This window comes from Lipophrys pholis (assembly GCF_963383615.2).
Source record: "Lipophrys pholis genome assembly, chromosome: 5".
Classification (NCBI taxonomy): domain Eukaryota; kingdom Metazoa; phylum Chordata; class Actinopteri; order Blenniiformes; family Blenniidae; genus Lipophrys; species Lipophrys pholis.
The window spans coordinates 19,881,916-19,907,324 of NC_137628.1; the positions used below are offsets into that span (position 1 = coordinate 19,881,916).

The following is a 25,409-nucleotide window of genomic DNA, read 5'->3' on the forward strand; positions in this document are numbered from 1 at the left end:
TTTTCATTTCTATCAATAATTCAAGATGTGTATTATCTCCTGTTGTGTGCAGCTGCAAACTTCATGCCTCAGCGATTTTAACAGCAGTAAACACCCCACCCGACGCATGCCTATGTGCACACACAAACACATAAACATGAGAATTAGTGTCATTTTGCAGACCAACATGTAATTTATGTAACCATGAGAATCTTGTTTTTAGAAATTCTGTCCACACAAAAGTTTTTATCTTGATTACTGTTCTACTTCATCGGTCAATGTCTTTGGATTCTGTGAGGCTGCCCCGGTAAAAATGCCACACTACTGTTCCATAAATAATAATGCCACCCTCTTTTTATGTTATTTGCATTTATGTTAATCCTTTGACCTTTTCCCCTCCTCTACTGTACAAAACTAAAATAGGTTATATTATTGGTTTTATATGCATTGTAATATATTTCATACATCATGGTCCTTAAGTTGGGTGTGCTGTGGAATGGTTCACAGGTATAAATTGAATATATTTCAGGTCATTGATTTGGTTTCATTGTGTATTAATTGTTTTGGTTCACTTAGTCCTCTCCGAAATACCTGAAAATATACAATCCTGGCACCAAATGCTTGGTTGTGTGTGTGTGTGTGTGGGGGGGGGGGCATAGAATCGTTAGCATAGAATCCAGCCCTTTCCCTGCTCTGGTTAAATAGATGTGTCATTTTGCAGCATATAGCAATATTCTCCCTTGGTACAATATCGAATGTTTGTGGGATTAATGGGAAATTGGTCACGGCTTTTATGTGGCCAACATATTGACTGATCAATCCAGTTTGTTATCAATAAAGTCGGAGCTGATAGAAACAAATTTGTGATTTATTGTGGGTCATATAACCTTACAACAGCTTGTAAACCTGCAAGGTTTTTTTTTTTTCAGTCGCTGCAGGGTAGCAAACGTGTGTTTGAGCAGGAAAACACACCAGCGTTAAATGTCTGGCCCAACTGTGGCAGCCTGCACTCACAACATCTACACACATGGCTGTACAGTTGGAGATTATTCAACATGGAGTTTGATTAGATTGCATGAGAGCTAGAAGCCCTTGTTTTTCAACCACAGCTGCCTTCATCTTCCTCCTCCTCTTCCTCCTCCTCCTCCCCCTAAATCTGCTTAGCAGATGCACCACTCAACAAATGTGGTTAAATTTTGCAGTTAGCTTTTTCACTCCCTGCTTTTATGCTCTCTCCATCTTCTCAAGCAATTAAGGAATCAGAACTGGCAAGCCAGACCTCGCCCATTAGGAGTGCACGCGCACGCGTGCACGTCCAGGTGATGTGCAAAAAGGAACAAGCTACTTTCTCTTCCCCCAGTAACAGGCGTGGATTTGAAATAATTGGGCACTTTGGTTCACACTTGGTTAGTCTGAAGCCTTGTTTGCGCGTATTGTTGGAATTCAATTCCCCGCCTCCCAGATGTGGTAGGAAAACGCCTCTTTATAGTCCACATGAATTTAGCTTTTCACACGTTTTCTCTCTGCATTTGTGTTAATAAAACATGGCAGTGAAAGTGTGTCAGAGAGGGAGCTGAATGGAAGCTTCCACTGTAATACATTAGATGCAGTGTGTGTCTCCACGTACACTATGTGCACATGTGTCACTCTGTGTCATTTTATAGCGCAGATGTAATTGTAGGTCATTTGGGTGTTTTGATCTTTGCCTACTGTGCTCCCATGCTTCAGATCACAAAGACACTCAGTTGCTTTCGCTCTCTGCCTGTCTTTCTTACTTTTACTCCCACTCATTGCAATCGACTGTATATGCACTGAAACCCTCTATTAGTCATGCACATGAGACACACATAATTAATACTGGCTTTTCTCACAGAGTTATTCTGGCTCTTGAAGGGCAGAGGACAGAAAAGGAATCAGAGAACAAGGCTAACAGATGAGAGAGAAGCAAGAGGGGGAACTCAGTGAATGGACAGAGGATGGATTGTGCAGGCATAATCAAAAGATGTGTAGGAAAATAGAAGGAGGCATTAGCGACGAGGGTGTACTGCTCCAGAGCGGGGTGAGGTCACATTGATTCGCCTGCATTTACTTTGGTGTGTGCATATTATTGGATAACACAGAAATGTGAGTATGAAAGAGGGAAAGCGAGAGTGAGGGAGGAGCAGCAAAGTGAGCCGTTCATTCTTTCATCTCTCCTGTTAGTTACTTATCAGAAAACTGGGACAACATAGTCCATCTGGAGCTAAAACACACTCTTCCTGCATGCAAATGGAGCCCAATACACACACAATACACACACAATACACACACAATACACACACATACACGGACCACAGAGAGTGCCGTCCTTGATCTGTGTGGTTCTGCTATTGACTGATGTGATGGAGGATAAGAGGGAAATTACCAGCTGAAGGTGGTCTGCATTTTATTTAAAACACACACACACACACACACACACACACACACACACACACACACACACACACACACACACACACACACACACACACACACACACACACACACACACACACACACACACACACATATACTATCATATATTTAAGGACTCCCTGCCAGAATGCATTTCGATCACAACTAACTTTAAAGAGGATCTTCATTAATTTAACACACCAATGGTTGTTTACAGAAGGAGTGGAGTAAACTGCTTTCTTTGAATGTTAAACCAGTTGTATTATCAACTCCATCTGCTCAGAAAATATTGTTTGGTTAAATTGTTTGTCACTTTAGATAATAAAATAATCTCTTTGTTGACAAAATGGCCCAACTTAATGTTTTCCCACTGAAGAAATTTACATTCTGAAGAAAAAATGATCTCATCACTCCCACAGAAATATCTGGCGTCTTATGCATCAGAACCCATTAAAACCTGCAATTTTCCCTCAAGTGCCGAATGCAGCTTTAATGTATTTTAGATGTTGTTATCATTTTAAAGATCTCCACTCGGTGAATTGCAACATGACCTGCAGAAATACATGTGGGAGAAAGCGATATCGCATCACATGCAGCTATAAAGGGAGTGGCACGTCAACAATGCAAGTCACCATAAAGGGAGACGCGCAGGTCTTAATTGGGTTAGAAAGATAATGGTCCAGAACACCTTATTTTAGTGATGAGATATTTTGTTTGGGCTTACCTTCGAGTGCAATAGTATTGTTTCTCTCAACAAAATGAAATTGTATGACAAAATATGATCAACAACTCAATTTTAAGTTACAATGACAATCTTTGTCAGGCTGCACCACATTTGCATGACTGAAGATGTTGTCCATTTGCCATTTGTACTGTTTCCATTGTGATGATGCTGAATGTGTTTTTGCTATTTTGGAAAAAGCTTGAAAAGGACTTAGAATGACATTTATTAGCTTTTTAATTTCACAGTGCACACATTCTCAGACATTACGTTTCCTTTCCTTCTGTTTGTCTTACCTTTGGTCGGAGGGAAATTAATTTCCTACTCAATAATATTGACTACTGTGCCACCACATGAAGTTGATTGCAATCTCTCTCTCGCTCTCTCTCTCGCTCTCTCTCGCTCTCTCTCTCTCTCTCTCTCTCTCTCTCTCTCTCTCTCTCTCTCTCTCTCTCTCTCTCTCTCTCTCTCTCGCTCTCTCTCTCTCTCTCGCTCTCTCTCTCTCTCTCTCTCTCTCTCTCTCTCTCTCTCTCTCTCTCTCGCTCTCTCTCTCTCTCTCTCTCTCTCTCGCTCTCTCTCTCTCTCTCTCTCTCTATCTATCGCTCTCGCTCTCTATCCCCACACATTCCCAGGCACACACACACACACACACACTGGGCGGGGTTGGTGTGGCAATGTGGAGAGGTAATTATTTGCTTGGCCGGTCTGAGCCGGCTTTGAGTCTCAAGGACGGAGTCGCCTGCAACTACAGTACCAGCAGACAATATGTGTGTGTGTGTGTGTGTGTGTGTGTGTGTGTGTGTGTGTGTGTGTGTGTGTGTGTGTGTGTGTGTGTGTGTGTGTGTGTGTGTGTGTGTGTGTGTGTGTGTGAGATGAAGAAGCCGTGATTTGAATGAAAGTACACCCTTGTGTTTTTATGTGTATGCATGCAGAATGTATAAGTGGATCTATGGTTTATATCTTTCCTGAGTGTGTTTGTGCAGAGACTTGAGCACAAGTCATGATGTGTGTATGTCACTTTGAGCTTATATAGAGCAATGGCATCAACACTGTCCCTGTAGGTCCACACCTCAGGGAATAAGCAGGAAAATGTCATCATCACAAATACACACACACGTGCACACACTCATGCATTTCCATGTGTGTCACAGTATAATAGCAGAGATGTGGAACAGAAAATTGAGGTTGGGAAGGAGGTTGGGAAGAAAAGCCGAGAGAATTTGTGGGAGGTAAGGACGGGGTAGAGGGAGGTATTCAAAACCCTATAAAATGAAGGGAAAGACAGCAGACAGGAAAGAGGGTAAGAGATCGAATGAGATTGGAAGAAGGCTGTTTGAGGGTGAACATCAGCCATGACAGATGAGCTGATCATCACAGCCAGGCCAGACAGATAATGTTTCACTTTCTGGTCCCATAAAAGGCGTTTTACGACAGCTTTTCCCAGATGGCTGCTACCTGTTTTTATATGGCTGTGTATTTGTATTTACGCGAGTGTAAGCGTGTGTAGCCGAATGCTTATACAGAAGCTACAAGGTGGGCATAAACAGGCTGACTTTTGCTTCTGTGCTTGTTGTCGTGAGCGGGCATGCCTGCATGTGTGAATGCTCATAAACAGGATGGTTATGAAGTGTGAAGTGTGTATGAAAGGGATTTAGTTTGTGCCTTCATCCTCGTGTGTGCATAAATGCGTGTGTGCGTGCCTTGACTGCCGTAAAGCCGTAAAGGTGTACCAGTGAGTTTTGAGTGATAGCCACCGACTACCACAGCCAGGAGACCAATAACTGTAGGCAGCTCAAGGAGGCTCCTGCCAAGTGACCCATGATTATATCGAACTGTAGGAGACTGGAGCTGAATGGCTCGTCATTCCTCTGCTTCATTTCTCCTCAGAGCCTCATTCCCAGCATCCCCCAGTAACAAGACGGCATTTCCATAGCGAGTGTTGCAGAAACAGATTGGTTTGCTCTCTGGGTCTCCAGCTTTTTTTTTTACAACCATATATGGCTCAGTAAGGGCTCACGTTTACTGTTTGGAAATGTAAAAAGCAGAGTTATAAAGCAGTCCAGATAAGTATTTAATACCTGAGCTCTTTCACACAGCAGCATATGAATGAAATGTGAAATAAATTAATTCTGTTTTCCCAGAACACAAGTTGATGTAAATATGGCGTGAAGCAACAAGGAACGTGGCCAACGTGATGCTGCCGCAGAATTTATACTCGGACAAGAAATAGGGAAGTAAATCAATAAGCAACCTGGGTAAACACATTAATAATTTAGCCACCATTAAAAATGAAACCGGACAAACATCCATCTCGCCAAACAGTCTGTTTAATGCTTTCTATTGTAGACCTTGTTCAAGTATGTATGGTGTAAACATTCAGATGATTAAGGTCAAAGCAAAATATGCTGACACATGGTCACCCTCAAGGTTATCGTGTAAAACATCGACCTCACTATGCACCCTGCCAGTTTGCATACCACTTTAGGTTGCAAGGTAGATTTCAGTTGATTATGGGCGAAGGCGATGTATATGGAGGATTGATCTTCATGCCATCACAGGGCAAACACAGAGGGACAAACACACACTCGCTTTCACAACAATAAGCAATCATAGTTATAATCATAAACTGAACCTCAAATGCATGTTGTGGACTGTAGGAGGAAACCAGAGTTCCAGGAGAAAAACCACACAAGCCCAGGAAAAACCTTCTCCGTGAAGTTAAATATAATTGAAATGTATTATGTGAGCTGAGTTACACTTACTCATAAAAGTTCATTTCTATGTAGTCTTTGGCCCTGGTGTTCATTTTATTCATTGTTTCAAAGGGTAAATGGCTTTTTCACATGCATTGTTGCAAGAACATATTTATATTTGATGTCTGAAGTGGAGTTTTCAGGCTAAGGGACCCCTGCACAAGTTGACCTCTCAGTCCATTCTGACTTTTTATGAAGTGATTTTTTTTTTGTTTATGTATTCATTTTTGAATTACTCTTACTGTTCATTGTTCTATTGTAAGTTGATACAGTGATTGGAAACTTTGCCACGACCGCTGGAAACCATTACAGCTCCACTGAGTCCTCAATGTTTCCAGCCTCTAGCTGAGAAAGTGCCACTTAGTGAAGGCCCTGAGAGGAGCTGAGGTTAAAACAGTTGAGTATTAGTCAGGATAACATTACTTTCTACTAAAGTAAGTGAGTGGAAACTTGATTGGATGGTTGACCCAACATAAATCATTTGGCAGAATATGTAGCCTGAGTTGACACCCGTGTCTTGTGCCTGGTCAAAAAAGACACCCGGTGCCTTGCCAAGTGAGTATTCAAGTTCGAGTTAAAAAAGTGGGGCTATGGCTCAGTAGGTAGAGCAGGTCATTTGTCAATTTGAAAGGTTGCAGGTTCAATGACTGTAACCCTGTGTGATTGTTTTTCTCTCTAAGTTAGCCCCAGCAGGAATAGTTCCAGCATGTAGATTTAGAAGCTGTGAAAGATTTATAGAAAAACTGATGTCTTTACCTTTGATTTGTAATTTTGTGTTTGACAACAATATCCATATGGAATTGGGTACATGCTCTCTAAGGTTAATACATTTTTATCAAAAGGAGTTTTAATGAAATATCTATTTCAGCTACATGTGTATCTGTGCACATTTCACAAGAAGTCAACATGTTCATGCTTACTCGACTCTTGCTTCTCTGAGTCTTTGTTATTTCTGGTTTTTCTTTGTCGTAACGTTGCTGCTGCTTGTATTCATGCTTCTGCACCGTCCTGACTTGTGTGTGTCTGTGTGTGTATTGACTTGGTTGCATTGATCTGATAGAGCAGCAGGGTAGTCCCACAGTTAGTCATCAGCACATCCTAAAACTGAAGAAAAGCCCCCTCACTCAGAACCTGGCAAACACAGTAAAAGTTAAATTGGTCATATGTAGCTGCTCCTCTCAGCCATTTATTTATGGAGAAAACAAAATGTTTCCCGGTCTGGCTGTTTCTCTTCTGGGCCAATTTATGAGTAACACATTTCCCGTCTGTGTAATTCACAAATTGACCTGGGCTGTTTGACTTATTGATTTTCACTGGAGTGGGGCTCCTAAAGCATCCCTCCTCGCCTGTTTGTAGGACTTCATCCGCACCACACTGCTCCAGCGCCGCGGCACCAGCACATCCTGTGGTCGTCCCAAGGTTTCAGTAGAAAGTGGAGAAGGTTCAGGCTGGCTGGTCTGCTGGGTGCCCCGGGCGTCTGGATGGGATGGCTCCCGCAGGACCCACTCCCACTGATCATTACTATCTATGAATAGCTGCTGCATTGCAGATGAAGGGGATGGAAAGAAAGGTGGATGGGAAGGAAGAGCAGTAATGAATGGGAAAGAGTAATGGCTTGTGGAGAGATGGTGGGGAAAGAGGAATGAGATGTAAAAAAAAAAAAAAAAGCCCAGAGAGAGGTGTGCGTGCGCGTGTGCGTGTAAAAATACAATATATAATAGTGGGTGGTACTCAAGTGAAATTTATTTTTCAAGGACACTCAGGTCCTCTACCATAGTGATTCAAAGCAATGCTGGTTATTTTCTGCTTTCAGTGTCAAAAAACAAATGGGGATGAAAATGTGCAGCATGCTTGCCAACAGCATGTGACTTTTGAGAGGTCGATGAGATGAACAGACACAAAGAGAAAAGCACTGAAAGAATAGCATGAATGAACTAATATTCTTTAAGAAGCTTATTTTTGTCTTTTTTGCCCCGACCTTTAAACCCTTACCCCCCTCATGACCATAGAGCTCTTTATTACCAATCTTTTTGAAGGGAATTATGAAATAGTGACAGTTCAAGTAGACTTGAATATGAAACTTACAACAAGGGGTGGATTTTTTGGGCCTCCTAGCCAATTTTACTGTGCTCATCATAAGAAGATTTGAAATTATGAAGAAATCACACAAACTTCGGCCAGTTTACCTCAAAGCTGACTTAATCTGTTAATTTGGAGAACTCAGTTAGTTAAATAGGTTTATCATAGAATGTGGTACCATACCACACAATAGGGTACAATACAGTGTGTAAAGTGATACAAAGTGACATAATGAGATACCATACTGTTCACTATGATATGATGCAATATGATACAATGTCATATTATATGATGTAATATGGTACTCTTCAGTTTCATACTATTCAATACAATACAATGCGACACATATGCCAGGTTTGGTTGTGTCTCCTCAATATGTTTTGTGTCAGTATCAGTGTATCCTTGAGGTAATGGTTTTTCTTTTGCGGCACAAGTTATTTATTTCATAGTGATGTTTTGCCTCATTTAGGCAATTTCAGCATTTTTTTTTGATGTTGGTTTGTGTTGTCTCAGAGTAGGCACACTGAAAACATGTCCAGTGTTTTTGATGTTTTAGGTCATTGGTTCATTTAGAGTGGATTGATTCATTTTTTTATGAGACTTTTGATTTCACTTTACACTTTAGCCACTTTGAGTTTCTTTAAGGTTATCTTGAGCCACATTGTTGTTATTTATTCCATTTTTTAATTTTAACGTCATAAGATTTGTATTCTGTATCATTTGGGCAATTTTTCAGATAAACCCATGTTTAATTCAGCACTTTGTGCATCTTTTTTTTGTTTTTTATCATTTTACTTTTATCTGTAAAAAACTAAGTTTACAAAATAAAGCTTTTTCTATGGTAAAATTCTGTTGTCTGAGTTTCAGTCTGTATTTCTTGGATCAGACGAAGTAGGTCTGACACCTCTGGTGCTTGTCTTTGTGGCTAGTATGTATTAATATGTCTATTAATTTAATGATTTATGGTGTGGCCTGTTGAATAGTGATGATGATGATGATGATGATGATGATGATGATGATGATGATGATGATGATGATGATGAAGATGATGATGATGATGATGATGATGGTAATCAGCACTCCTCCATGCCTTTGTATTGGATTGCATACTTGGCAGAAATGTGACATTAGTTTGTCCTTGTGACAGATGTTTGTGGTTGGTTTCGGGACTGTGAGAACATCGCTCTCGCTCTCTCTCTCTCTCTCTCTCTCTCTCTCTCTCTCTCTCTCTCTCTCTCTCTCTCTCTCTCTCTCTCCATATACTCCGCTATACACCGCTCGTTCCTCCAGTCTCGGTTACCGGGCGTGCGGTTGCCAGGAGAGACGCACAGTGTGTACGGCTTTAACGGCAGAGCGGCACGGGATCTCCCCGCCATTTCCTCGTGTCGAGCCCTGGAATGTCGAGTAGCGGCTCGGGCTCTTCCTCGCGGAAGGAGTTCGATGTAAAGCAGATCCTCCGGATCCGATGGAGGTGGTTCGGCCACCCCGCCGTCCCTCCGCCTCACTCCCCGCCGCTCGGAGAGTACTTCGCCGGGAGGAGAGCGGGTGCCACCTCCGGAGACGGACCTTCAGTTAGCGGCGGCAGCAACTCGAATTCCGCCAGCGTGAACCCGAGTCACAGCTGCCTGGTGGCCAGCGGCAGCGCAGGGTCGAACCTGTGTAACGGGAGAAAGTTTGGTGATCCGGCGGGGAGTCGGTGCGGACCGGGAGGAGCGGCAGCTGGGGCGACGGGGGGCTCCTGTCCCCGCTCCTTCAGCCAGCCTGAGTGTAGAAGCTCCGCCGCGGCGGTGTCGTGGGTGTCCCCGCCGCTCCATCGTCGCCCTCGCCCCCTGTCCAGCATGGACCCCCCCGCTGAAGCCCCGGTCCTCCTGGTGGCACCCGAGCCTTCCGCTCACGTTGGGGCTGAAGAAGAGGAGGCGACGGCGGCGGCGGCGGCCGCGGCGGCGGGCACCGAGGACAACCACCACCACCCGGAGACTGACTCCAGCTCCTGCAGGTAGGATGGAGATGCTGCTTTTACTTTCGGCAGTTTGTACTTGAAAGTTCTAAAAAGACGCGTGCATGTTTGCACGAGATCCGCTTTCATTGTAGAATTGTAGAAAACACAGTTTGTTGAGCACTCCCACTTCGAGACAAAAAACGCTTCTTCTACCTCCGAACCAAAGTGAACACAAACACCAACCCCCTGCTGCCACTCTCAGCATCTCCTACCAGCCACACCTCATCTCAAATCTGTAAGACACTGGGAAACAGAACATTTCTTCTTCAGGGTGACTCTTGCTGTGTTATAATGCATGTTCCCGAATGCCTAAGATTATTGCACAGCAGATGAAGTTGTGCTCTAATAAAGATGTCCAATTCACTTAAAAAAAAAAGAAAAGAAAAAAAAAAGTTGATATATGTCTGTGTCATTACCTTTAAGCATCTGTTCTAGGGAAAAACATTTTAATTTTGTATAATTTGATGAATTATCGCCTAATTTAAATGCTGTGTTCTGGTTATTATTTAATGTAATCTGGTGTTCACCTCTTTAATATATTTAATATTCATCAGCATCACACACATTGCAAATGGGAACTGCATAATTAATAGAATGAGGTGAATGAAGGAGAGATTTACAAAGCCAGAGGCTGTTTAGACAGTTCGCAGCAGCCCCTCTTAACAAACAGACGGGCGGAAAGAGGAAGAGAGAAAATGATGGCTGGGTACCTATGGGACAGCGTGTGGTCCACTGATTTCTCCATTCAACCTCTTAATGAGGCTCCATTATCCAGGATGCACACTGAACAGAAGTGGTAGGAAAACGCAGATGAACATGGCCTTTTCAGAGCCGAATCACAACACTCTGCATAAAGCCATACAGCCTTCTGTGCTTGACATTTATAATGTTTTGTTTGCAGTGTCTTGATTCTGAACCTCTTATTCATAATCCTTCGTGTTCAACTTGTTTGTGTGCACATAACTGATAGTGGTGTGGCCATCCAGCTGTAGTGCTGCAAATAGGCATTTTATACAGCAAAGACAAAGCCATTAGGACGTCATAACTTGTATCCTTCAGATTTATGTGTTTTGGATGCAGCTTTGAATGTAAAAGCAGTTTATGGGTGTATTACCTATATTGGTAAAATGAAGAGTTTGAAAGCCCCCTTTCACTGTGTTCCCCACACTCGCATCAGAAAATATAAATGATTTATTGGACTCCAGGCACAATTTAAAATAGATTTCAGTGGAAACTTGAAGTAATATTTTTTTAATTGATTAATATCCAATGCTGTTTTATTTCAAATGCTTTTTTTTTTTTTCTTCTGTGCTCAAGTGAAGAGAATGAAGAGAATTTTTATTTCAAAACTACCTATTGTTATTCAAGGCTTGATGTCACATCTTAAGTGATGATGGAACTCTGGCAGCGCTTACACGGAAAATTGGTCCTGCTGAATAATAACGCACATTCACACAGTCACGTGCCTCGTTAGCATATGCAAAGAAAAATTCATAGCGTCTGTCTGATTGGATTTTCCGTGCGTATTGTACATGTTCATGAATATAGCCGTGTCTTTGCACATAACACGGTTGCCATACCAACAGGGATATTAGTTTGTCTTACCATACATGTGAAGCTCTGAGCGTGTTTGTTTTGTGATGTGCATGCGTGTGTGTATCTCCTCCTGTATGCGATTCATCCTCTCCCACAGAGTGCGCCTGTGTACAGTCTGATGCTCCAAGAATACGGGTGGCAGAATCCCAAATGGGATCATGGGAAGGGACGCGCGGTGAATCCCAGAGTGGTTGAAGGCTCTTGCTTGGCTTCACTCCACTTGTCTCCTCCTCTCCCCTTTACTTTTACACCCCACCCAGCTTTTTCCTCTATTCAGTCCTGGTGTGCCTCTTTTACTTACCCCTCTCTCTCTCTCTCTCTCTCTCTCTCTTTCTCTCTCTCTTTCTGGCCCATATTTGTCTCTCTGCCCACCCTTGGTCATTCATGTGGCCGCTCCTTTTTCCCTGCTAACGTGTTGAGAAGTGCGTGTTCAAATGTAAGAGGGAGTGACTGGCAGGGAAAGGGGAGACTGAATGACCCATGGGTGAGTGCCCTTGCCTGGTGCGGGGGTTTAAAAAATCTGGCTGCATGGGTTTGATTTGCCCCAGATGCATTCCCTCTTTCTCCTCTCTCTTTCTCTCTGACCACATTGAGTGTTTGCCAGGCTCAGTTAAAGGGACGGGAGGAGTGGGGGCTGAGTTACCCCACTTCAAAGTCATTTCCTTCGGCAGTATTTGGCCACACCATTCGTCTACATGCAACTTTACACAAACACTCACACACCAGAGGGGAGGAAAGCAAGCCAGAAAGCCTTCCTCCGAGAGCCACATCAGGACGGAGAGGAGAGAAAGTGAAGGATGATGATGAGATGAAGTGAAATGAAATGAGTGAGTGACGAGATTAAAGTAGGTACAGGACAGAGGAAACATGACTCCTGCTATAACACATCAACAACAGCCCACACACAAGCCTGAATGTGTCCATGCTTACAAAGTCAAGTCAATTACATGCATTCCTGCCAGACATAGTTTATGCTCACAGTTTGACAGTTGCATTGAGAGGACGTCTGCCTCTTGGGAAAGCACCTATATCAAATATGCTAAAGTTATTATATTAATATTGTATTATCACACATTCCTGAATTGCAACTTCAGCAGGTCTGGATGTTATGCCGATACTGTGAGTTCCACTTCTGTCCAATGAGTTTGCAACTTCCTGAGATTCACGTAACATTGTATAATTAGAAGGTCTTTGAGTTTTGTGATAAAAGTTTATCTACCAAATCTTAAAAAATACACCACAATTTAGAGAATGGTTGTAATGTTATAATCTTTTTAAAAAAAAATCATTTAATATGTTCACTGAAAACAATATTTCTGATGCGTGTCTTTTTAAAAAAAAAAAATTCTGGGATTCTTTCTCGCCTCCTTGTTTATTTCTGATAGGATACCTTTTGACAAAAGTGCAGTTTTGGACAGTTGCAGCAGCTTTGGATAGGGAAAGGCAGTGTGGAAATGCAAACGATATGATTCTTTGAGGATCGGTTTCTTTTTATGTCTTTGTGCTGTGGGGCAGTCCAGCAACTTCTCTTGTTAAATTAAAATTTGAAGTGCAGCTCTGGCACTCATAAATTAAATGCTGGTTTGGGAGCATGATGGCTGATGACTCACTGGGTAGCTGTATGTTAGTCTTATCTTTATAATCATGCATGCCCAGGCACATTTACACATAAACCTCATCAGCTTTCTGTGGAAGAAATATCAAAATTGCCAGGTTTGACATTTCCATGAGTGAGGAATAAATACTGAAACCAAAACGCCGCTTCGTAACTTGTTGTTGGTGTAGATACAAGACAACTGGTTACCATTAGGGAGCAGAGTAAATTGCTGCGCATCCTATGGGCTCAGCTCCCGCAGCTATTTAATTGGCAGATTCACTTTTAAGTGAGCTGAATTTATCTGGCCATTTACTCCTTGTAATTGGACAATTAAAGAGCTTTTGTCTGCTTGTGGCAACATACAGTAACCGTAAGAGAGTGAATACGTGTGAAGGAACGACACAATAGAAAGAGATGAAATATAAGGGAGACACAAAGCAGCTCGTACAGCTCTCTCCACACATCTGTCTCTTTGTCTTGAACAAAGGAGAACCCATGAACTCAAACCTTCTGTCTCCTTCTCCCTGTGTGTTTGTCCGTGTGTGTTTGTGCCAACGCCTTTCTTTCTGTGCATGTCACCGTGTGGACACAGGACGTCCAACAGCAGCGCCACATTGTCCTCGTGCGTGTCAATGGAGCCATGTGCGTGTCCCGAAGATTGCATGTTCACGGCCCTGTCCCACGCTGACGTTACCTTCAGGAAGATGGAAGGCTACCTGAGGGCTCGGCAACTGTGTGACGTCATACTGGTGGCTGGAGAAAGACGAATACCTGCACACAGGTAGGGTTTAGCATGTGTCCCTTTAAAGTTGATTATCATTTATGGTCATTTTTATAGCACTCAATGTGATGGAAACAACATAACAATAACTCAAATGGCAGATGACAGCAAGACATGCCACAAACACTTCAGTTCATTATGATGCACAGAAAAGCAGGCCTTGGCCTGCTCTTATGTTGTCCAACTTAAATTTGCACAGGTCACTGTACAGCACCACAAAACACTTTTTTAATGATAGTACACTAAATTTATGAGCACAATTAAAAAAATTTTTTTTTTAAATATTTGCCAGTACTTCTCGTTTTATATATATATATATATATATATATATATATATATATATATATATATATGTATTTTTCTTCATTAAGTGATTGTTTTGGTCAGTGATTTAGTTTTTTTAAACCTTTTCTTTTTTTCTAAACATAGCACCATTTTAAGGATTTTTCTTAATGACCAACAGTCCAAATTCACAAACAATTTCGAGGGGATCTATTAACTACATAAGAAAGATTTCAGAAAATTAATGTATAATGGCAGTCTACAAACAAACATGCAGAAGCAGTTGAAGTATTTTTCAAATGCAACCAATTCCATCACACCACCTACACAAACAGATGAACATGACACACACACACACACACGCACACACACACACGCACGCACGCACACGGCCCATTAGGTCAACAACAGTCATACTCATAAGTACACTGCCATCGACTGAGTGTCTGACTCATGCATCAGACGCTACACGCACGCATACACACAACATGTGCCTCACAGCCAACACAGCACTGCTCAGTTGCTGTTTCTCTCTGGGCATGGGGCCACTGGTGTAGCAGCAGGGTCCATCTGCACAAGGATGAGACGGAAAAGTGGTCCTCCACCAGCAGAAAGACTCCTTTTCCCTCACCGCCTTCCTCTTCTGCCTCATTTGATTTAGTCCTCCAGGCACAGATGGTGACAAACAAAAGATCCTGCTGTTCGAGAATCCTTGTGCGTGTCTGTGTGTTGGTGCACGTGTGTGTGTGTGTGGAGGCCAGGGGGTAGGAGTAAGACATCACTGTTTGTAGTTGTTTTGTTTGCAATTGATTTATCATATGTGTAGGATAAAGGCACTTTTCTGGAAACAAAACATTCATCCTCTTTCTCTCACTCTCCCCATCTTACATGTTCACACCGAATCAGCCGCTCGTACTGTGAATCGCTACTGTATATATTCCTTTTGGAGTTTCTAGCAAACAGTGCACTTTAAGGGAAACTGTAACTCTCGATGCATAAAACGGTTTAGCACAATGTTACCTTTAGTCTCCGAGGGCTTACTGCATATAAATACATTACTATTTCTCTCAACAACTCGGTGCGTGCTACCTTTGCTGATTTTGTAAGTACATTATTACTTCTATTTAACATTACTGTGGATCAATAGGTGTGTATAAGTGTGGTTCTTGTGTAATTTTAGACAAAGGGTGCAGTCATGGTCGTCTAGTTCGAGTGTGAGAAAGTTCAGTAAGGCCCTGTAGAGATGCTTAGGGACTCAGCCATCTGCTGTACTGTGAAAAAGGTTATAAAGGTTTGTATATAAAAAAGGCCCTTTGAGGGAAAAGACTGGGTTTTGTCAGTGTGCATCTGGTTAACCCAAACATGTTCGCTTAAGAGCTGCTTCCTTCATTGCGTCATTCGAGACTCTCCTCTTCACAGTGAATGGGAACTGTTTTCCCAGATCTGTACGTCTAAATTCACTGGTGACACAGATTTTAAACTACTAAGTGTGCATATAGTCATGGTTCCGCATGTGCTCATCGACTTACATTTGTGGTTCTGTGGTAATAGATTGGTTGTCTGATACTTTGGTTGGTTCATTCGTGTACTTGGAAGTATTCTGTTATATACTCATTGGTGTGTTTGACATATGATGTAAAATAAGCCAGTCGGATTGTCATTTCATATTTTCTTACGGAACCTCAATGCTCATTCAATATGGTCCAGCGCTGTTTTGATTTTGACGTGAATCAGCACAGAAAGAGACACTTGCCTCTATGTACTGATCATATCTGCTGTGTAGCAGACCAGCTGTTTCTGTGTGACCGGCCACTCACTATTTCATCAGTTGTCAGATAGTGACTGGTTTTGCGGTATAGTGTAAGTAATCAGGAAAATTTGATATTTATGTAAATTTAAGCAAATGCTTCAACTTATAGCCGTATTTTAGAAAAGCGATTTCCACTCCTGACATTTTGCCATAAACTCTATATACAACAAATTGAATGTGTGCAAGCTGTGAGCCCTTTGTCTGTGTGCATAGTGCTCTGTGCTCCAACAAGAGAGGAAACATTACATTATTTCCTTAAAACACGGTTTTAGTTTGTCAGCAGTGCAATTAACTTTGAGCCTAATAAATTGCTGTCATTGCAATTGCCTGCCATTTTGAGACCAACTTAAATGGATAAATGCGCACAAATGCATGTTCCATGAAAGCAGAATTGGGAAAAGCACATCCGTGTTGGTCTGAACAAAGCGGAGTCTTGTGAACTGCCTTTTGCCCCACATTTCACAAGCGCTGCATCGGGTCTTATTTTCCAGCACGTGTAAAGAAAAGTCATGTGAAGCTCACTCATCACCTGCTTGCTGTTTTTTTCCAATGTTTTTCCATTGCTATATTTTCGTACCAGGCAGCACATCCACTCTCTGACACAAACAGACATCATGTTCATTTTCCAACTCTTGCTCTCATTTCCTGCGTCCAGCTTGTTCATTTCCTGTTCTCCTGAATCCGGCATCTTGTCTGGTCTCAGCTTTTTCCATTGCAGTGTCACACTGCACATGCCATATCTCGGTCTTCGGCACAGCGAATCTGTGTTCATGACTAAATAAGCCAGTCCTGTATATAGATTGTGTCGCTCATAGCAAGTCAGAAATTGAAATGCACGAAAATTTGAAATGTACGTGAGTGAGTGAAGGTGTGCAGGCGGTAGGATGAGGTCTGGATAAAAACCAGACACCTGGCTGCTTTAATGACTGAACAACTTCCTGCTGACTCCAGTGTATTTTGACATCTTTGTCTGTGCAGTGCACACACATTCAGACACACACCTACGCAGCACTGCTCTGCTTCAGTATATGTGTCAAGGTACCAGGGTCACACTGGGAAATATAAGCATGTGCAGAATGAGTTCGAGTTTGTCGACCATGGCGCCACATACAGAGACGTCTTAAAATGTATATTTTTGTCCAGTCAGTACTTTAAAACACCAAACACCTTTAGTGAATTTAAAGCACCTACAATACACTCTATCACTGTGCACTGACACTCTGAGGGTCAACATATTATGCAACGATAAATAGCAGAGAAACGTACAGTACGTTTTCTCAAAGCTGAAACGAGCCCATGTGTGGCATTTTGGCTTGACCGTAACCTCGTGGTCAGTTAGCATGGTCATACAATTGTTTCTTGGTTAGTGCTCTCGCCTTACATTGATAAAATCTCATGTTCAAGTTTGGTACCTTTCTCCTGTGTGGGCATGGCTTTTATTCAGAGTTTACTGGAGGCGTGAATATGAGTGTTTATGAGTGTCAGCTCATGTTATGACGACGGCTCAAATATACTACTGACATTTGAGTCATTTGTTGAGAATAATGTCTCGCTAACTAACGTAGGACCGGAAAAAAACGTGGACAGAAATGATTACCCTCCAATCCTGTTGGATTTCTTCAACATATTAATGGTTGTGGCACCTTACCTTTACCTTCACAGAAAAATGGTTTATAATGGATTGTAGAGAGGGTAATTAATTAACTGTCTTCTTCATGTCACCTTGAAGTGGCCTCTCCATCCTTTATCTCCCTTAGGTTCCATTATACCATAAAACGTATGTCTCTGACACTTTATGCGATTACATTTTATATCGAGCTCATATTTTATATATATTCCTGTACAACTCTTTTTTTTTTTTTTTTTATATTTCCTCCAAAAGCTGTTGTGATTGACACAAGCAAAACTGAATAATCTCCTCCGTGGCTGCACAAACTGGAAGTCTTTTTATAGTGCAAGCCAGGATTAGATCTGGCTGGGGTTGTGTTTTTTTAATTGTTTGTCTGTTTATTTGTTTTTGGGAATTTGGCACAAAAAGACCAAAAATTTTCAAATAACAAGCTTAGTATAATTAAAGCAATGAGTTTTTAACAAAAAGAGACATTTTATTGCCATGGGAAAGTTGAAATGGGCTCTAAACAGAAAGTGCCTACATAAAGCATAAGAGTGGAAGAGCACTACAGCTGTGACCTTGTTCTATTAATTATTTCTCTCTTTTGCTTCTTGTAAAATGTATGACCTTTCAGAGAACGTTGCTATGCCGAGTGTGGAGTCGCAACAGTAAATTAATTTGTCGCTATTTTAATGATCTATAAATCATTTCACTCCTCTTTTTGGAACTAGAAGTACCAGACCTCCCCGGGTGGCACGAGGAAGACTTAATGATTTGTTTTGTGCAGCGGGACACGTGTAGTTTTTGAATGACTTGAATTGAGCAGCTAAATACTGAAATCCTAACAGTCTTCAGTATATGCATTACACCAAAGAATTATTTGAATCTTTCAGAAATTAAAATCATGTTTAGTTATTTATAGATGTATTCATGAAGATAGTCTGTTTGGCTGCTCTCTTGTACAGGGTTCGCCACAGTAAGTCATGGCGACCTGCCCTCAATATGCAGCTATTTTTATTTATCTATTTTTTATTGAACCTTTTTAAACACTTAAAGTCAGGGCTTAACCTCATGTGCATTGATACCAGCTTAATTTTACATTGATATACTGATCTTTCATTGTCATGTCAACCTAATCACCTTTATCAAATAAACAAGTCACATCTGTCCCTTATTTCATTGATAATAATAGTAATAAAAAACCTTGAATTATAAACTTAATCCACTTTGACACGAAATCGCTAAACGTCTGAAGCTCTTTGTCTACAATATGCTGTTGTTGCACAAACATCTGGAGAAGCCTCAGGCTTGTGCAAAGCATTTGCTTGTATTGCTTTCTTCTACATTCAACAGCATCTGTTCTGAGAGTATCCACACTATCCCAGTCAGATGTGATTTGTTTGTTTATGGCAAATTGTTTTGAAGTACCGGGAGTAATGGGGTATATTTATCTGGCATGAAGTCCAAATATCTTGACTCTTTTACGACCGACATAATTGCAGCCCATTACTCCCATGTTGTGACTCATCCTTCTGCAGCCTTTCTGATCAGTATGACAGCATTTAAGTTAGACAGTATACGTCGTGGAAGCGATCCAAAAACGACATAAAGTCTAGACGATAAATTTGACTTATCTAAAAGTGATAAGGCTGCTCATTGAGTTGGAGGGATTTAAGTTTATGCAAGTCTGTCATGGAGCATCAATCCACTTATATCCACTTAGAAAACAATTTAAAATTCATGATGCCACACTCCTGCCAAATAAGTAACTGAATATTCCACTTTTGATGATGACTGACAGAAAATCATGTCTTGTGACCTTGTACCACACTTACTGCTTGTTTCACATGCTGCTTTTCATTTATAAATTGACCCTAAATGGTTAATGCGCTTTATTTATGTACCACATTTTACCATTTCAGTAGCATCAGTGCACCTTAATGGGTTTTACAGTATAAATGTAAATTGATTCTTAAAAAAACATTCCTCATTGATATCTATATATCTCGTAAAGACAGTCACATCCACCAATTCATACACACATTTACCCAGCTGCCATGTAAGTTAATTGGGAGCAACTTGGTGTTCAGTGTCTTCCCCAAAGGTGCTTTAACACAGAGTGCAATATGGGCCATTGAATCACCTACCTTGCTATTGGAAGGTAGCAGTATAATCTGTCTGTGACCAGGTGGAGCATGGTGAACCTGATGACAGAGCTGTGCGCCAGCCTCTTCCCCTTGCCACCCCTCAGAAAAGCGACACTGTCAACCTGCTCGATGCTCCTCTTCCAGTATTCAAAAAGTTGTCTTCTTGAGAGCGGAGAGACTGTGAGGCCATCACCAGACTCATTTGGTCATATCACTTTATTGTTTGAGGGGGAAAGAATTTAAGACAGTGTCTCAAAGTGATGCACTTCATGATAAACCTTATGGAGGATTGCCTGCAGATTGCACTGGTGGGTCATTTATAAAAGACGGCCCTGCTGATGAAACTGCTGACAGCGTTTGAGCACAAAGCTCAGAGAGAACCTGGCCTGATGATATACTCAAGGTGTGGCAGAAATCCAGTAAGAGCAGACATCAGGGAAACGTGCCTGTGGTGGTCTTTTTTTTCAGCAAACTTTCCTCACCATTTTTGAGTCCTCATTCTTCTGGAGTATCCACCTTCTTTACCCTCAGACTCCAGAGAGACTGTGAAGAAACCCCGGAGCCAATATGTGTGTGGAAAAGCGATCGTTATTGTACAGCAGAAGCTTGGATTCAAAATATGAAATTTGATATATAGCTTTCAGGTTTGCCTTAAGGAAAAAGGAAATGTTAAATGGAATCCAGATATTGCATTTTCATAAACTAAACCAATGTGAGAGATCGATCCCTTATCGAAGGGAATTTGAAAACCATGTATCATTTTCCTCCCACTTCACAATTATGCAGTACGTTGTGTTGATCGACAACATAAAAATCCCAATAAAATACGTTTAGATTTGTGGTTGTAATGTGACAAAACGTGGAAAGGTTCAAGGGGTATGAATACTTTTGCAAGCCACCGTACCTTCTCTGGCTGTGTCACTTTCGTTCTGCTTATGTTCCCTGTCAATCTGCACTCGTCCTGTTGAGAAGGTCAAAGTCGTGTGTTCCTCCGTAACAGCTATCCGTCCTCTCTGACTGACGCCTGACACTCTCTCCTCTCACAGGCTCGTCCTCTCATCTGTGTCAGACTACTTCGCAGCCATGTTCACCAGTGATGTGCGAGAGGCCAAGCAGGAGGAGGTGAAGATGGAAGGGGTAGACCCTGATGCATTGTGGGTCCTGGTGCAGTATGCTTACACAGGTATCCACACACTATTTGCTTGAATAGATTGATCGGTTATATCATATTCCACTCCTGTGTAAATTATTAAAAAAGAAATTTGTTACGCTGACAGTTACTAAACAGTCTGATTATTATTTTATTATTTAAACTACTCAGATGAACAACAACTATATTAAGATGTTTTTTTATTTTATTAATGCTATTTATTGTTTTTCGAGAAATTGTAATTTACAAGTGCAGTGAATAGCAAACTGTTCCTCCATTACCATCATCAGTGATGCATACACTTTCATTGATATTGTCTGTTGTTATACTGCTGAGGTGAAAAACTACTCAACTCACCAAATCTCTAATAATAAACTGCTGAAAGCAACCACCAACATATGCTTTCAGTTGATTTATGTTGTTTAAAATTATCCTGATCACTACTTTAAAACATGAAGCTTTTTGGAATCTGTCTTCTTTGGGCTCACCAGCTCCCCTCCCACAATGTAAAAACCACCAATCACTCACATTTATACCTATGGTTAAAATATGAGTAATTGGATGTGTCTCTTTACCAAATCATCTAATAATAATCACATCTACGGCCAATTTAACGTCCCCCAACAAGCACATCACTGGAGGAAGCCAGAGCTCCCACAGAGAAAAAAAACCCAACTCAATTATGCCCAGGTAGAACATACAAACTTCAAACATACTGTAATGTCACTGGCCCAGAATCAAACCTTTTGTCTTTTCACTGCGAGCCCAGACTTGTTTTCACTGCCACACCATACAGCTCTGTATTATCTTCAGTTTTACGGTGGCATTCTTATTTTCCAGGCCGTCTGGAATTGAGGGAGGACACCATTGAGTCTCTGCTGTCGGCTTCCTGCCAGCTGCAATTATCGGCTGTGGTTCAGGCCTGCTGCGCCTTCCTCATGAAGCAGCTCCACCCTTCCAACTGTCTGGGTATTCGCTCCTATGCTGATGCTCAGGGCTGCCATGACCTGCAGCGAGCCGCTCACGCCTACACCATGGTGCGTGCGTTTTATATCTTGTGTTTATCTCCACTGCTTCTACAGTCATCACAACAAAACTAATGGAATTATATGTGTGGGGGATGTACTGCATGGTAGGAGGTTTCTAAATGTGCCTCCACTGTCCTCTTCCACTGCAGCACATCTTGCTCAAGTCAGACTTTGGTCAGTTTCTAACCTTGATCTTCTGGTTGGTGACAAATTGGCTCCTGATTCAAACAACACCACACACCATTATCACCACAATGGCTGTTTTTCAGCCCAGAGTTGCTATGGTGACAGAGAAATGGCTCCTTCATCGACTTGATTATTCTTTTTCTTTTCTTGTTCTCTGCCATCCGAACATGTTTCATTTTTCACCCGGTCTATCTCCCTGTATGTGTCTGTCAGGGGCGCCGTTCTCATTCTCTTCTCTGTTTCTCTTTAAATGGATTATTGTTCAAGTTTAATCTGGGGTAATTATGTCGTAAAGGTGGCTTCGTTTGGGTGTGACTGTCTGTATTTCCTTCACACACACATTAGCACAAGCTTACACAGCTTACAGGATTACAGCTTTTGTGTAAGAACTATACAGTCGAGAGAGTTATACGTTGTTTCCATATCAGGTTATGTACAGCAAGCCTTTCTTATGCCTGTCTAGTATCCACGGCTAATATTTAAGAAAACAATAAGTATTATTATACATGGCCAATTTTGTAACCGTGTGTTTTTGACCAAAATAGTAACATGACTCAACTAATTGGAATTTTAGCAATATAAAAGACTGATTAATTATTCCTGTTATTGCATTCATGAAGAAAACAAGATGATTATTAATACATGAAACAGTGGATGACATGCTTCATGAGTAATGAATATGATAGTGGTTTCCATCCCATCTTCCTTGCCCATCTTTAGCTTTTCGCATTCAAGTCCTATTTTTGTTTTATTCTGACCTTTATGGGGGAACATTTCCTTCTTCTCCTCTTGTGCTTTCTTTCAACCATTGTTTCCTCTGTTCTCTCCCCGCAAATGTTCCTTCTTGGGTTTTTTTTTTCTCCCTTTTCTTACCCCCCCTCCCTTTTTATCCTGCGATACATTATTCATCCATTCCTACTCGCTTTTTTTCAGCCATCTTGTCCATTTCGTCTGCCCCTCAGTTCTATTCTAATCTTCTGTGTTCACCAGGAACACTTTCTGGAGGTAGTCGGCAGCCAGGAATTCTTGCTGCTCCCAGTGGAGGAGATGGAGAGGCTGCTTACATCCGATGACATCAATGTACCAGACGAAGAAACTGTAGTGACCTCGTTGCTTACCTGGGTTTGCCACGATGGCCCCACTCGACAGCGTCACCTGCCCCTGCTGCTCGCTCACGTCAGGCTGCCCCTGCTGCGGCCACAGGTGAGAGCAGCACATTGTTCTGTCACGAAACAGTCCGATATATTCATTAGGTATCTACAAATTCATTTCTTTCTCTTAATATATTTACATCCATGCCCATCTGTGAGTATGTCCCCGTATTAAAATTCCAAGGCAGGCCCACTGGTCTCTTTTTCCCAGGATGTTAAATCTGAATACTTCACTGTGTCAAACTCATTTGAATCGTCTTTATGTAAGGTAACAAGTGAACAAGACTTGCCGTGACTGTAAAAAATGAGCCGACAGTCCACCATAAATGCATGAATCTGATACAGGAAAGACAGAATTTTAAAATTCATTGAAAAAGCAACTGTATTCATGTGGCACAGTGCTGCCATGGATGATTCATGATCCACTCGTATGGTTGCATTTCATGCAGATGCAGATCTTGTGTATCATTTCAATGCATATTATTAATGTAGAACAGTTTTATATCTGCTGTGACATTATCATCTGTTACACTCACTCTCTCTCTCACTCTCTCTCTCTCCCTCCTTCCCTCATCCGCCATAAATTTTTCTGTCTTTTATTCTTTCTCTTTCTATTAAGTTGACGAGAGAAAATGAATCCTTTCAGATTGAGAACCAAGCCGCAAAAATAAAAACTGCATTTGCTATTAACGAAATATTGTTGCTGAACAGTTCCTGCTGTGTGAGAAATGCGGAGCCACATAAATATTGCTGGAGCTTATTGTGGAAGCTGTCAGCTATTCGCCTCCAAATCTCACACAGCAAAGTGTGAGGCAAGAGTGTATATTGTTCCTTCTCCTGATGATGTGCAGGGTGTTTTCCATGAGGTCATCTGTCTCATACTTTCCCCTTTCCTGTTATCTCTACCTCCTCCATGTTGTGGTCCCTCATCTTTCAATCTGTGTCACTTTCCTCTCAAGGCAATTAGATCTCAATCTGGTCAGGTTCGTGTGAGCTTTTTTTTTTCCGCATCTCTGTCAGTGTGTATGTCCATCCTGTTTCTAGCTTGTGTAGTAGCAGTATGTGTGACCTGCAGGGCGATGCTGAGGAGTTTGTATGCTAGACATCCTCACTTACTGCCCAGAGGGCTTTGGCTCCACACACACGCACACACACACATAAAACCTTAATTAAGTGTGATATCTCTCTTAACCGCAGCTAAATTATCTGTTCTCTTCATCTACCTCATCAGTGGTAGGCCTCACTATATATAAGGAAACTGGAGAGATAAAACTCCCTTCGTGGTCTCTTTCCTGGTCTTACTATTACCCCTGCCTGGATCGCTGCAACTCCCTGTTTTTGCACTGGTGCAGCATACAGAATGGACACCACAGATATATGACTTTGCCCTGGTCAGCTGAAATCACAAATAGCTGTAACATGTAATCAAGGGAGAAGATGGATGGCAGAAGGGCACACTGGTAGTGGAGCAGAGAGACCAAACGCAAAAAGAGCCACAGAGTGAAAGATTGAATCCACTTTAACACTACTTCTTGTGTGACGGCCCCTCACCCACCTACACCCGGCCATGTTAAACCGACAAATGAGTTCAGCAAATCTCATGAGCTGTGAAATGTCAATAAAGGGACATATACACCACATACTGACAACAAATCGATATTCATCAACCAATTAGTCAGCTTTCTATCTGGGCTGCCATGCAGTTTCTCATGAAGAGGATGTCAATTCACCAGATTAAAACCTTTAATCCTTGCCCTCATTACCACTGTCTCACACACATACATGCACACACACACACACACACTTTGTCTTATCCTCTCAGAATAGCATCTTTAGCACTGCACCAAATAGATCTGCAACAGTTTTGGAAACCTTTGTGACCAATAGAAATTTAAGGTGTTTTTTTTGCCTCCACCGAATAACTTGAGTGAACCAGAGCTGTTTTGTGTTTGTGTTCTTCATCTGCTACGTTCTGACAAGCACAATCTCTCTCTCGAACATACAGGTGCACTTCCATTGATTATCAAGGTTTAGACGTCCAGGTTCACATCATAAAGTCATGTGGCCAGAGATCAAGGTCTTTTAGTGCTCGTATTTGCCACTGC

At 41.7% G+C, this 25,409-nt stretch overlaps 1 protein-coding gene across 2 annotated transcripts in view; it reads left to right on the top strand.

Moving 5' to 3' along the window:
• The window catches only part of klhl5 (kelch-like family member 5), a 61,593-nt gene that overhangs the window by 23,214 nt on the left and 12,970 nt on the right, over positions 1–25,409 (top strand). Inside the window, exons 2-6 of one of the 2 annotated variants that reach the window (XM_080463900.1) lie at positions 9,256–9,961; positions 13,750–13,938; positions 20,836–20,972; positions 21,780–21,976; positions 23,144–23,356. In XM_080463900.1, coding sequence (XP_080320026.1) covers positions 9,363–9,961; positions 13,750–13,938; positions 20,836–20,972; positions 21,780–21,976; positions 23,144–23,356 — 1,335 coding nt within the window. In that variant the 5' untranslated portion in view covers positions 9,256–9,362. The remainder of the gene's footprint in view (positions 1–9,255; positions 9,962–13,749; positions 13,939–20,835; positions 20,973–21,779; positions 21,977–23,143; positions 23,357–25,409) is intronic. The other variant, XM_080463901.1, reaches the window with a different exon arrangement.